This window comes from Mastacembelus armatus, chromosome 11 (genome assembly GCF_900324485.2).
Source record: "Mastacembelus armatus chromosome 11, fMasArm1.2, whole genome shotgun sequence".
NCBI lineage: Eukaryota > Metazoa > Chordata > Actinopteri > Synbranchiformes > Mastacembelidae > Mastacembelus > Mastacembelus armatus.
This window is the reverse complement of record NC_046643.1, coordinates 17,195,585-17,210,342: the sequence shown is the minus strand read 5'-3', so window position 1 is coordinate 17,210,342 and position 14,758 is coordinate 17,195,585. Positions and strand designations below refer to the sequence as shown.

General features: G+C 40.9%; 1 protein-coding gene across 2 annotated transcripts; it reads right to left on the bottom strand.

Moving 5' to 3' along the window:
• Window positions 1-2,025: 2,025 nt before the first annotated feature.
• On the bottom strand, window positions 2,026-13,144 carry tmem170b (transmembrane protein 170B). Of its 2 annotated transcripts, none has more exons than XM_026300045.2 (3): window positions 12,654-13,144; window positions 6,240-6,335; window positions 2,026-5,364 (listed from the first exon to the last, which is right to left on the bottom strand). In XM_026300045.2, exons 1-3 carry the CDS (start codon window positions 12,829-12,831, stop codon window positions 5,234-5,236), a joined length of 405 nt encoding a protein of 134 aa, XP_026155830.1. In that variant the 5' UTR covers window positions 12,832-13,144; the 3' UTR covers window positions 2,026-5,233. The 2 variants fall into 2 exon arrangements, with proteins under 2 accessions (XP_026155830.1, XP_026155829.1); XM_026300044.2 differs by lacking the exon at window positions 6,240-6,335 and adding an exon at window positions 6,388-6,558 and having other exon boundaries at window positions 12,654-13,122.
• Window positions 13,145-14,758: the final 1,614 nt, after the last annotated feature.

Below are 14,758 nucleotides of genomic sequence, written 5' to 3'. Positions count from 1 at the left end.
ACCACATTCCCTGGCGTCTTATAAAACGCTTCCTGGCCTCATAGAGCAGCCACTGACCCCTTATCAGCTCCGCTCAGCTGAGTGGAAACCAGAAGCCCAGTCACAGGCTCTGTTCTCCGCCATTAAAGTATAAAATAACAAAAAACAAGGTGATAACAACTTGGGACCTTTGTCCACAAGCGTGCTGATTAAATTCCATCACAGTTATTCATAGCCCTCCACCCGCCTCCCCTGTGCATTATAAACATTACATTTAACATCATACACAACTGGCTGTGCAGAGATTTGGGTATTTATCCAAATAAGCCTTGAGCGGCCAAATCCTTTCAAGTCAGCGAAGAAAGCCCATCATGTGGCTGGAACAGCAATGAAATGTCAAATCAGATATGAGAGTAGGCGACTGTGTCTGGCTCTGACCTGTTTTGTTCAGTCGTGGAGTCATACAATCAAAATGATTTAGGAGGTCCTGCCCCTGTCATTACACTGATGAGGCATCACGTACTGGAAGCTTTTTCTGGGATCATACCACCAAATGAAAACAGCCAACTTCCTCACACCCAGGGGCAGACAAAACACAACTTTTGCTTCTCTAAAAATGGTTGCTGCGCAGGGCACGTACAGCACAGTGCAGCTGTGCCAGGAGGCCAGCTCTGCTGCCCCCCTCTCCGACAATCTCCGTCTGCCCCGGTGCCACCGAGAGACGAGCAGCGACTGGAGATGACGTGCCTGACCCCGAGGAGCACAGACAGGCTACAATAAGGGACTCACAAACTGGACTTTGTGTGGCAGCTTGATGCTGCCTCTGATTACATTCACAACAGGAAGTAATGACTTTTACACAATCTTATAGTTCATATTAATTTTGAACTCACATTGTGCATTGACATATAATCCATTAATATAAATCCACTACAAGTATCTATGTATCCAAAGTAATTACAGCCAGAATCTGTTTTTGTTTGTTTATTTATTACAATTATTATTTTTTAATTATCTATGGGTATTATATGCAGGGGTGGAAGAAGTACTTTATACTTCATTTACCTATCAATACATTTATGGAAAATTACTCCATTATGTAAAAGTCAGTATTATGACTAAGTAAAAGAATTAGGAGTTAAAATAAAAGTATTAATTGTAGAAAAGAGTTTGTTAATAAAAATATGTATTATTGTAATGGCTGCTCGAGGTGGAGGTGGTTTTTACTTTAGTCAAGGTGTTTCCAGCCTGGACATAAACCTGCACAGGCCTAAGATGATGCTTGAAGACTTTAGGCCATGATTCAGATCAAACACTGTTTATATTTACAGCAGCATGTAAGCAAACAAACAAACAAACAAACAATCAATCATTTCCTGTCATTTACGGTTTTGTAGCCACGACACTAACGACGAAGGCACAAAAAGCGGCTGTTAAAATGCGTCTGACGTTCACCAGCTGCAAACTGGGCTCCAGTAAAATCAACCTGCACAGACCATGAAGCAGCGTAGAAACAGCAGCGACTATAAAAACAAAGCAACGTATCACAAACATTAGTTAACAAACCATACCGACACTAAACACTCATGGCTTTCAGTTGAGCTTAGCTCAGATTTACTCACCTGTCCGGCAGAGAAACACCTATGTCTGTGCTCATGGCTTCAACCACGAGGTTTTCTCCGTCGTCTGACCTGGTTACAGGGGCCTAACACTCGGCCTGTGCATATTCCTTCTTTTTCAGTCGTTTTCCTCCTGACCTGCTTCTCTTCACTTCTTTACTTGTGTAACTGGATGTTGTTTTTTTTTTTTTTTTTTTTTAGACCATTTCTCTCGACTAGTCAGTTCTCAAACTCTAGCAAATCCATTAGGTCCTACCCACCATGCTTTGCGCGAACAAGAGCGTTCCTTGTGCTGATTGGTTGAAATCACCTGGCAGGGCTGTTTACAAACACAACAGGTGTTCACACAGTGGATGCACAGCAGGAGGGCAGAGAGGACAACAGACTAAAACCTGAAGGGGAGACTAAAACTGGATTCCTGAACAAATATACTGCAAAAGATTTTTATTTCAATTGGCTGTTGAATATATACAGGAGAACAATTTGTACATAAATAGGCAATAGTTATAAATATCAGCGGTCTGGCTGGTAAAAAATTAAAAAAGAACATATTATACATCATCTACACGTGCCACTTTGGGTTGTGTACAACATTGTCTCTTGTTGGATTGTCCGTACAGTCCATTCACACATTATCTGAGCTGCACAGCACATGCAACCACAGTGGGTACACAGTATGTGTCCGGGGGAATATGTGGCGTTTGGACGACAGCAGACCGATGGGGCAGCTTTAGTTATAAGCCTGCGAATGAGACGGGATTATTGAGCTGGGAATCTTGCTGCAGAGTCTAGAGGCGTTTATTAGGTGTCTCCTTGAATATTGCAATACACACACACACGTCGGCTGAACCTGGTGTGGAAAAAACAACGTTTTATGACCGATCATGGAACTGGGTGTGATCACTCCAACTGCGTGAATATCAAAATGGCATCCAGTGGTTAGTTTGTTCAGACTGGCTGTTGGTTACACTTTTATTGTGACACACACTCTTCTGGTGGAGACTTTGTACACTATGGCTATATACAGCTCAGGATGTACAGTAAGTGCACTGATGTAACAGCTTCAGTCCAGTTCTTGTAGTTTTATCTGCAGAAAACCAGTTTTTAACAGCAAATTAAAAGATTTCCAACACATTATATAAGACATTGCTTAGTGAACTGCTGCATCAACTCCTCTGGGCAACGTCACCTACAATTAGGCCCTCACCCTCTTTGACACATTAGGGGTCCGCTAAAGAATGTGAACAACCCCACTAGTTAAAGAAAATAAATTAATATCCTGTTTTACTACACACATGCACAACCACACAGACCAACACAAAACACAGCAACAACACTCACAAGTCATGTCTCCTATGAACCACACATACATACAAAACATGCAGAAACTGCCTAACAAACAGCTTCACAGGTATCATTGCTATGACGGCAGGTGAGTCATCAGCGGCGACTCACATTTGGTCCCTGAAATTTTTGCACAAACATTCAAAATGAATGGGGGTTTGAACAGTGTGCAGTGGGGAAAAAAAGGGGGGTTCAGATAATTTCTCAGTTTCCAAATATTAATATCACTTTTTAATATTGAGGAAAACATTTTATCTGTATCAAAACACTATTTAGCACTTTCATCAAATCCACAATCATCTTTCAGCATTCAGGCCCCAACTGCTGCTTCTGTGCAATGTCACCCTCTTCTGTGCTACGCTGGTACTGAAGGTGAGTTGTGGCAATTACATAACTCATAAATACACTGCATTTACCTTAAGAGCTACAATACCTCACACACTTAGACACACAATCATCACTCCTTGTTGACAAATTCATATTAGCTGTGGTTTTACAATGTCTGGGTGATGTTCGCCACCCAAGCCAACGTGCACATTTCTAAAACTGAATAAAACAACTAAACTGTGGCTGTGGAGTCAATGTAATCAGACTAAGATAATAAATAAAGCTAAAATGTGAGTGATACTTTGGCATTAGAACTTAACTCCTCTGGGTTTGGTGCTGTGCAGACAAAGGTCTTGGAGGATTTATAATATGGGCCAAGTAATGACCATTAAACTCCAACAATGTGAATATAGACCTTCAAGCACATTCTTCACAGATGATCCCAACAGTTTGTTTTACCAAAAACAATATTACCAGTGTCTTTTATCAGGGCGTCTCATCAGAGTAGTATCATTGCACACTGTGCTAAAACAAGGCAGATTAAATTCAGTGCAATATGCAAAGTTAAACTTAAAGAATAAGGGTTAAGAAAAGAAGAAAGAATAGGAAAATGGCGATCTGAGCAGCAGAATCTGTCTGACATTCTCTGGGGAAGGATGGCTCTCCACAGGGGCATTCATAGTGTGGTGGTGCAGACGATGATAGTAACACAATGGTGAACCAATGAGGGCTGAAAATCTGCACTCACAGCGAAGATTATTTGTCTAAAATTATGTCTGAGCTGACTCACAAGCAGCAAAACAATCTATTTTTAATATGAAAACAGCTGACTGGACTGATCCTGCTCTTAACGCTTATCAGACCCAAATCAAACCTGCTCAAGATAAACTGTGCACTACTGAGGCCGTTCTCTGACACTTTGGGAAATAATATTGGATTTCCTGCGAGTTAGACAATGCAATTTATGCCACTTTTATGTCTGCACAGTAAATGTGAAACTGGAACCAGCAGATGGTTAGCCTACCTTACCATAAATACTCGAATCAGGGAGAAACAGCTACCATGACTCTGTTATTAAGAATAATAATAATAAATTGTCTCCAGTTTCCAGCTTCAGATTTACAGTTCAGGCATTTGTTTATTCACATAAATATGAAACTATTCCTTTAACTCTAATTAGAGTTCTTGGCACAAAATTAATAAATCCTTTCACATAACAAACCAAATGTAGCACTGATGCTGGTTTTCTTCTCCATGTCTACAGAATTCATACCTCTCAGGCAAAGAGCATCTCCAACATTTACAAAGTGCAAACTTCAAAGCTGCATCTTGCTCAGGAGTTGGACAGTGCAGCTTTTATGATGTTTGAGAGAAAGGAATAATCAGAATTTGAACTAGAACATAGTGGAGAACCAGAGGTGAGGCTGATAATATTAGAGAAGAAGGTGTTTGTTTGCTGATGAAAATTAATTGTCACTCCATTGTTGCTTAAATTTCATTCTCACTGATCATCAGCTCATTATTACAGGTCATCACTGGTATTTCACTTTGTAAAAAATAGGTTTTTCCCACGAGTGCAACAGGAAGCTTTCAGGAGTCAGTGACCACAAAGGCATCTGGATGTCCCAGAGAAGGCCGTTGGCACAAAGAACTGATGTGACTCTGGCAAACACCCAAAACATGGCTTTCAAGTCCAGAAGCTGATGATGGCGCTGTCTCTGCCTGGTGGTGCTGCTCTTCGACACGAAGACATCCGGTCTGCATTGAGTTCCCTCTGAATTACAGTGTGATTGTGGCAGTAACAGAAGAGGGACACCAGAGGACACTATGTATTGCTTCCAGCCCTAAAGGTCCAGAGCATTTCTGCCTCCCCTCCTTCAACAAATTGGCCACGCTGAGCGCCTGAGTCTCTGATTGGCTCAATTCATTCGCTCTGATGCCCTTCAACTCTTCGGGGGTTTTCTTCACAGAGTGGCCAGGATGCGTGAAAAGGATATGATGACAGAGAGGGTGGTCTGGCCGACACCGAACACCAGAGCCTCCAGTGGTGCCATGTCCTTCCCTGCAACACGATAAACCCCTGCCACCGCTGCACCTGACGGAGAAAAGGACACATCAGTGTTGACACTCAGAAAGTGCAGAGAACATTATTAGTTACATTTTCCCTTATTTAGTTGTAAATAGTTAACAGCATAGGAAAATAGTCAAAACTTGAAACCATGTATTCTGAGCTTTAAAGGTTCATGTTTCTACACAACATGACCTTTACTTGCTCACAGTCTGAGATTGTCTTTGACTTTAAGCCACATGGAGGGTGGGACTGAGGGGTGTGCACAGTCAATAGTCTGCTCTCTCTGTTTGCTACACATTAATAATAGAGTGTCTGTCTAGTTTTTGGGAAGGTGGTGGTGGGTGTTGGTTATTTGGGAGGGGCAGCTTGCATTTCTGAATTTCTGATGGAGGGTGATTCATTTATTATGTCCTGAAGGACTCCTGCCCTTTGCTCAGAGTGATTTCTGTCTGTTTACAGAGTCTGTGATTAACCTCTACACTCACTGTCAGTGACAGGTAATGAAAGATACTGTAAGGCTTAAATAATACCTGCTGTATCAGGTTATGGACAGACTAACTGTGGATGAATAACTAGAAATAATAAGGCAGAAAGGAGGCAGACATACATAAAATGCTTCATTCTGCTCAAAACAGGAAGATAAACAGGGAAAAGTGTGAAATTGTTCTGTCCCTCCCTCTCAGGCTATGATCATATTACAAATGCAATTTCCCAAAATCCAATTTTTCTCCTTCAAAGTGACTCAGATGTGATTTTTTAAAATCAAAATATGAACAATCATTTTTTAATATCAGCTCTGTGACCACCATGAAAACATCAGAATTCATGTATTTTATTGTTTTTAATATCTCATTCCTCTGCATGTTTCCTGTCGCCGTCATTTAGTATCGGCCCCTCACCCGCACTCTGAAGCTCCCAACATCCTCCCTTCTTTGCCTCCCTGTCACCTCTCGTCTCCTTGTGGTTGTCTGGATGCTGAATGATGCTGAGGTCAGCTAAGAAAAAAAAAATTAACCCAACACAAAAAGGTGAAGGAGCAGGACTTACTGGTGATGACGCCTCCGGAAAGGGAGGCCAGGAAACCCACGCTGACCAGCACCAGCGTGATGAGTCGGCCCCTCTTGTGGCGCTGCAGCATGACTAACATGAGCAGCCCCACCGCCCCGTGGACAAAGAGCGAGGAGAAGAGACACCACAGGAACACCCAGTACCACATCTCTGACAGAGAGAGAGTCACAAAACACAGCACAGGCAGGAGGTTTGATCAGATACAGCCTGAAAACATGCAAGTACAACATGAAAAACACTAAACACCCTCAGTGTTTTCCACACATTTCTGACTGAACAAATTCCTCAGAGAACTATATTTGCACAATGATGTTTAAATGATTAGTCAATTTTGTTCGTTATATATTTTTGTAAATTGGACATTGTTGGGTTAGAGACTGGGAAATTTTACAGGCTAGGTTTAATCAATTAGTCAGGCAATAATAGATGACTCAATAATGAAAACAGCCCTTATTTGCAGCTCTGCACAGCACACTGTGGGTTGAAAGGTCTAACTTTCAGTCACTTCTTGCTGCTTCACTTTTGACCATTCTTTATTTAATCCACTAACTTTAGCCGCAATACTACATCAGTGCAGCACTGCTTTAAGCAGGCACACAATGAAAGTTATTGATCTATAAGGATTTTCACAAGATAAGTAAAGGTATCCTTGTCATGCAAAGTAGTCAGATATTTTATTGCTCAGAAAGACTAATATGCTGCTGTGCGGGACACTGGCCGTTTTGCTGATGCATTTTACAGATTTACACATTACTGTCTGTGTTTATATTGCAGCTAGAGGATGCAGAGAAACTGTTGGAGGTGCACACATCTGTGAAACAAGGAAGGATTTCAATCTATAGCCACCACAATCTAAGTCAGGGCTCATCAAAGAGGTAGCCGACCATGGTTATGGACCCAAGGAGAGCTGTATAAGTGATTGAGATTTCAGGCAAACTGCTGTGAGACAGACATTAAGCAGTAAATGGAAAATCTCTTCTGAAACAATAGCTTACAGTTGCCTTTTGTGAATGCTTCAGGCCAGGAATCAGTTTTGCAGTGCTCATTTATTTGGGAAACTCAAAATGTTGAATTTGTTCAATTCCCAAACTGCTAACAACCATCTAATTAAACTCTAACATCTAACTATCATCCACCAACCACAACTGTTATCTATCAGAGAACATATTTCTCCTCTACAGGGCCCAGAGTGTGCTACATCAACTGATTCCATAAGAAAATAAACAGCTTAACAGAAGCTTGACAAATCTGAGGTCAACTCCATTTAAAATCTCTCATCCTTTTGTTCCTTTTTCTCTCTGCCTCCCAAACCGGCTTTGCATAAAGAGCTCTGGCCTCATCTCACTTCGCGGGCGAGGGGCCTTGCTTGAACCACTGGCACTGAGGGAGCAAGGAGAAGCCAGCTGGCCGTGAGATTATTTGAGAAGAAAAGAGAACGACAGAGGAAGGGGGCCTCCAGCATGGATGAGAACGACCAATCCAAAGCACGGGAACGTTGTGTAAAGGCCCAAGCCTGTTTTGTTTAAACGATGCAATATAAACAGGAAATCTGACATTGTTCTGTGGTGTAAATATCTGAAGTTTTTCTCAAGGCTCAAGCACAAAGGGAGTTCTTCAGCTCATCCATTTAACCCCATTGTCCCACAGTCGACTGTTTGCCTACATCTACTTATTGATCAGCAATCAGCTGTAGAGCTGGGCGGAGAGAAATGTGACAGCACAGTAACACAACGGCTTTTTGTTCTGCATGACGGGGCACAGTTAGATCACAAATCACAGGGAGTCCACTGGCGTCTTTCTACAACCACCAGGAGTTAGTGGGGGAGATGTCTGTGATGGCACAGGGGATGATGGAGTCAGAGAGGCGGACACAGATAGAAGTGGAAGACAGTGAGGGCTTTCCATTCGGCTTATTGTGTTTCCTCCCGTCCTCGCCCCTTTGTCCTCCAGCCTGTGACATAGACATTGATTGACGCTCACCATCACACAGGATGATACACTTGTTTAAATGTGTGTCAGAAAAGATGAGGAGAGAGGAGACTTCTGAAAGAGCTCAGGCCACATTCCCACCATATCATTCAGACCAGGACAGCAACAAACTATTAATTCCCACAACAACCGATTAATCGATAATTCTCATCATAATAAACTGAATATTTTTGCCAAAACAAGCCAGTTGAAGATGCAACTGTGAGAAATTTCAACAGGTATTTTCACAATGTTTTGACATACTACAAATATTTGGAAACTAACTGGCAGAATAATGAATAATGCAAATAATTGTTAGATGAAGCTCTAATATAAAATAGATACAGTAATGGAGCTAGACTGGGTCCATCTTAAACACTTTCAACACTAAAATGCTGCATTGACATTGATGCAACAGTACTGGTAACAACAATTTATTAAAGTAATAAATAATTTCAGTCAATTGAAACATTCTTCTCTAGAACAAATGCTTCTACTTTTAATACTTACATGCAAAGTACATTTAGCTAACAATACTTTTGTACTTTGACAACGTAAGACTTATTATGTGGGACCTTTACTTGTGATGGATCACTTTTACATTTTAGTACTTTTACTTAAATAATGGCTCTGAATACTTCATGCACCACTGCTGAGCCCTATCACTGATGGGCACGCTCTGACATTAACACCTACTGAGAACCAAATGCCAGTAAAATTTGTGTTTGATGGATAAATGGTAACACCACCTTCATTATAACTGGAGCATTTAAACCAATATATAAATGCTTTGCTAAGAGGGATTTCTGTTGCACTTCTTGATGAATTAGAAGCCTGATGTAATGTGATTACATTTTAAATTAACAACTGCTGAGTGGAAATTGGCCCACTGAAATGTTTCAGTGAAAATACATGGCTCATTATTGACTCTGGTTGATAGAAATGACTCCTGACAAGCCATTATTTCACTTCAGCAGATGTTGGTGAAATGAGTTGAACATTTAATTTCAGGGGACAGCGGTGCAGGTGGTCACAGCTTAGAAAAAGCACCGATGGGCTGCGAGATGTGATGTGGCATGTTCAGAGACACGAGTCAACACAGGCCAAAGCACAGTCAGAGCAGGGCATTAAATTCTGCTAATCCGTAACTACAAACCGAGGTCTTTATCAGCACGGCAGCTTTAGAGCTTGCCTGGCAACAGTGAAGTAAAAGAAAAAGCATGTTTTTGGTAGCTTTGCTAAGAGGTCTGAGATTTTGTATGAGCACACGGGCTAGTGCAGAAAACAAACATGGAAAAGCTGCAGGCCTCAGGAGGAAGAATGATGGATTTGTCCTGGCAAGGAGGGAGACAGAGAGAGGTGGGGTATGGCAGGTGGCAGTGGTAACTAGTGTTGTCACAAACCAAAATTATGACTTCAATACCAATACCTGCCTAAATATCCCATACCAAAACTGAAACAATACCACACTAAATAGCTAAACCATTAGAAAAAGTAAAGGAATTATATATGACAGAACATGGAACTTCATTAACAGAAAAAAATATTTTGACAACGCCATGGAAAATGTCAAAAGAAGCCATAGGACAACAGGAGTGAATTATGTCCGTCACATTGGTAAGTTAACAGCTAAAAAGATAAAGTTCAATTAGACAGTTAAATTCCCTCATCAAAATCATGGGTGTAGTTATGTTATGTACCACATTGGTTAATCACTAGCCTGTCACTCTTTAAATTATTTATACAAGTTGACACATGTGTTGATGGGGTCCTTTGCCAAGTCAGATGCTGTCAGAGTTGGCCTTCTAGATTGTGTAGGTCTGAAACATCTTTTACAGACAGGTCCATGGGCCTGCCCTGACTGTCCGCACTTGTAGTTGCAGCTATGCCTTTTTTTTTTGTACAGTGAAAGCTGCCTGTCTGAAAGCTGGGACTAGGATGAGAGACAGCAACATAACTTCAGCTATGGGGCTCCAATTATAACTGTACTAAAATATATAAAACAAGTTACACACAGTTTTTAATGGCAGGATATTATCATAGCTTTCTAGTATCGCTATAGAGTGCAACACTAAACACTACACTGACATATTATCACCTGATAAGGTTTATATGGCCAATGTGTCAACACATCCAGCAGACACAGAGCAATATTATTATTCTAGAGTCATGTTTCTTGTCAACTGGTAAATGTAAGTCTCATATCAACGCTGGCCTATATAACTCTGTGTTTGGTCTCCACCAACTCTTCAGGGAACTCTTGAGATGCTAAATGCTCCAGTATGCTCACCAGCTAGTTGATAAATTTGTGACTTTTGGTCCTCTGTGGGTAGTATGCAGTCGATCTTCTGAAAACAGCTGCTGTTTATAAAAGAACAGTTGCTGAGCAGTGACATTAAACCCACATATTAAAAAACCAAAACAATGAGATTAAAGAGGGTAATTATCTGTAAAGCCAAGGGTCAGATTCATCACTTCAAGCACCACTTACTGTAAAGTTATTGTTTAGTGCAGCTTTAAACTAAGAACAGCTACAGTACAAAACAATGATATCTAAATAGGTATTTAACCTATCAATTTGCCCCATGTCCAATCCAAAATCTTCAGGTTATCATAGTGTAACAATAGAAACATATAACAAATGCAGGCCATTAAGGTGGTATAAATTTTAGATCATATCATAAAACCCTATGTGCAATAAAAGTGTGATGATCAAAAAAAGGCCAGCAAAGATATCAGTGAAAGGAAGCAATAAGAAAAATATGTTTCCTGCTGAACAATGAATTACCAGTGTGCCCTTTTGCACTCAAATTTGAAAACCATGAAACACACTATGTTTGGTTCATGGTTTGTGGAAGTGAAACTGCTGCAATAACACAATTCATAAACAGGAAATCCATGTAAGCAGTTCCCCAGGTGGCTCAAAGAAAGGTTAAAGAGGTTGATGTATGTTAAGAGGTTACATCTGCTTTTGGAGTTTATTGCTCTTGTTATTTAATGCTCATACACTTCCTCGTACCTTATCTCATATCTCAGGAGATAATTTTTCACCTGGCTAGTAAACTGTGGGGCTGAGGCAGATTGGCTGGCAGTTTCATGAACCATGGTCACAGAAGCCTGAGTGTTGGTTTCTCACAGCTTTCTGCTTGCTCTGCTTCTGCAAATTCTACATAAGTTGCAGTTTCCTCCTGACTCAGCAACATTAACTACCTCTTTTTTGTTCTTGTTTGATTTCTTTCTTAACACAGGATACCAGCTGCATTTCATTAGATGGGTTTGTGCCAGCTCAGCTATGACCACATGCCTGCTTTTGCCTCACTCACACTCAACAGGGAGGAATTCAAGATTTTCTATAGTCTTATGTTTATACAGTAGAGCAATCCTGTTATTTCTGCATACATCATGTTCTATCTTAAGGCCTTTAACATGATTTTTAAACATTTAGCAGTGACAAAGTAATGCCAATGGTGGCTGGGAATTTTTCTGTCAGGTTCTTTTTCAGGAAGTTCAGACTGCCTGTTGTGGTAAAGATACAATGCTCATACACTTCTTTTCTTGCTTCTAGATTCTTTTTAAACTCAACCAACCATACAGGTCAACGTCCCTGCAGCTTGCAGACATTTTCCTTTATTTTGCTGCACATCATTGTTCACAGCCACTCTGAAGCACCTTGCTACAACAGCTAATCCTAATGTCAGCCTATCATAATGATCCAACATTTAAAGCGCTAGATAAAGATGGTATCGCCTGGCCCTATCATTCAAAACTCCCTTGAAAAAAGCATGGATTCTGGAGTCTAGACCATCCCAGACAGACATCCCTCCCAGAGTTGAGGATGCTGCTTCTAATTGCTCCTTGATAACTGGACTGAGAGGCAAATGCAGGAGAAAAAGGGAGGTGGGACAGCACTTCATTTACTACACAGTCGAGGCATATTCACACAACAGAAATATTAATTCTCCGCATGTTGTGATTATTTTCATCGAATGACTCCAGACGCTTGGTCCGGCCGGTGTCACCAGCAATTATTCACCAGCTGGGGGGCTGAGGTGGCACAGATGCAACCCTTTCCATGGGAGCATCTCTGCCCTTTCCGCTCACTAAGCATGTGTGGACAAATATTACACATGCAGGTGTATTCTGATTTAACATGGGCGCACAAATAGCAGCAGTGTACATTTGTGCACGTTATACAACTATAGAGTACCTGCTGCCGACAGTGATGGCTTGTGAACGCATGAAAACAACAGAATATCGGCACCTTTCATTCCGCATACCTGTGAAGTGCTGCAGCGTCGTGCCTTGCACCCAGAGGCTCAACACTTGCTGCACCGACAGATTAACAGAATAATCCCTGCTTGTTGTCATGTTTCGGCCGCCGCCGCCGCCGCCGCCTCCGCCCGGGTTCGCACCCCTCTTTATCGAATAGCTGTTCTTGGCTTTAGACGAAGGCATGGAGGAGACCGGGGTGGCATGGGATGTGAGGCGGCTCTCCCCGGCGCGGTTCGCCTCTACCGGTGCCTTTGCTTCGGCTTGATGTCCGTCTCCGTTCCGGGAAGGGAAGGGTCGCTGGCAGGTCGGTTCATCCTCGGTGGTGTCGGTGGCGGCTGTATGGAGGCCATGATGGAGATAGCAGCGAGAGCGCAGGGAGGCAAACGCACGGTCGGCTAGTCCTACATCGGCTGCTACATCAGCCTTAAAGGGCCAGTCGCCTCTTTACTGAAGGGGATTACGCTTTACGTTGACACATCTTCAGGATACTAACGTCGCTTTATGAATGGGGAAATTAGAGGACCGTGGTTTTTGCGCAGAAAATGTGCGTAGTCGCTAGGATATCGGCAAGATAAAAACTGTTACGAAGCAACGTAATCACGACACAAGCCATGACAGGCTGTTTAAACCTATAATTGTTTTCATCAGTATACGGTTATTTTAATCTTCCGGGCTGTCACCAAGTTTGATAAAAGCGTGTTTATTTACGTAGCTAACGTGAACGCACTTAATATTACTGTGCCATTAACCATCTGCTGAGCAGTAGCCAAACAACATGGTTGCTACACGACGGACAAGAACCGTTATGTGTGGCGGTTAGCACGAGCTTCTCCATCGTCGAATGAGGCTCAACCAATCAGAAACGAGGACCACAACTGTAAACATAAACATATAAACTGTAAACATAAATATAAACATGTAAATGTACATAGGCATAAATAGGCCTAGGTATGTAATAACTAAATACTGCTTACTGAATGCTCATTTCAAGAACTACTATTTATACTATTTATATTAAAGTCAAAATTCAGTAACTACATTTTTAGTCAGAGCTGACTATGATAAACATAAATTATAATATGGACAGTATATAAAATGCACAACAGCTGTAAAACTACAAAATCCAAACTGCAATGACTGCGCTTGTAGTCATTAGTTAAGACTAACTCTTGAAATAGCCTTATCTAAAGTGAATTTACGCCTGAAAAATCAATTTTGATATTCCAAAACTTACTAGGCTACCTCAGTAGTACAATAGCTAAGAATGAAATTATAATGAAACTCACATCAGAAACATCAGAATAAACTAGCCTTGCTAATTGCTAACAACTGCAGCTAGCAGAAAGGCAGTATCTGCTGTCAGCTTAACTGAAATATTCACATAGTTTGATATGGTTAAGCTACCTTTAAACAACATTTTAAATTGTGTTTCATTAAATATGAATTCATCTGATGCTGTGTCTTTTGTGTCCAAACATAAAGCACTACATTCATTAGTATGAGTGTTTCTTTGTTGTATGTAAAGTATGTGACAATGATTATCCAGCTAAAGCATAAAATTAAACCTTTGCAGATTACGTACAGTTTGACTAAGAGCCTGCAATTTTCCTATTGTTTTTGTTTACATTACTGTATTTCTGATTTTTACTGACTATTAGTGGGGTGGAGGCAGGAGCTCTCCATGGTGCTGATTAACTCTTGCTTCGTCACCCCAAAATGTCTGACATAATAAGAATATTATAGGATGTGAGCAAGACACAAAGGTATCTTACTGGAAAAAAACATGACTTGCCAAAGGACTAAGTATAATTAGCCTAAATGCTGAAACAAATGGAAACGTTTAAGATGAGGTGGATTACAATAAACAGTAGCACGAAGAAGAAGAAGTACTTTATTAATCCCCAAGGGGAAATTCAATTGTTACAGCAGTTATTCTAATTGAACTTTATTAAAATGAATATTATTTAAATGATATTAATTAATAGTAATTAATAAAGTAAGTAATAAAGTAATAAATTTGTATGGAGAAAAGTAATAAAGTAATTATTTTGGGGGGTTTGTGTGTGTGTGTGTGTGTGTGTGTGTGTGTGCGTTATTGTTTATATTGTGG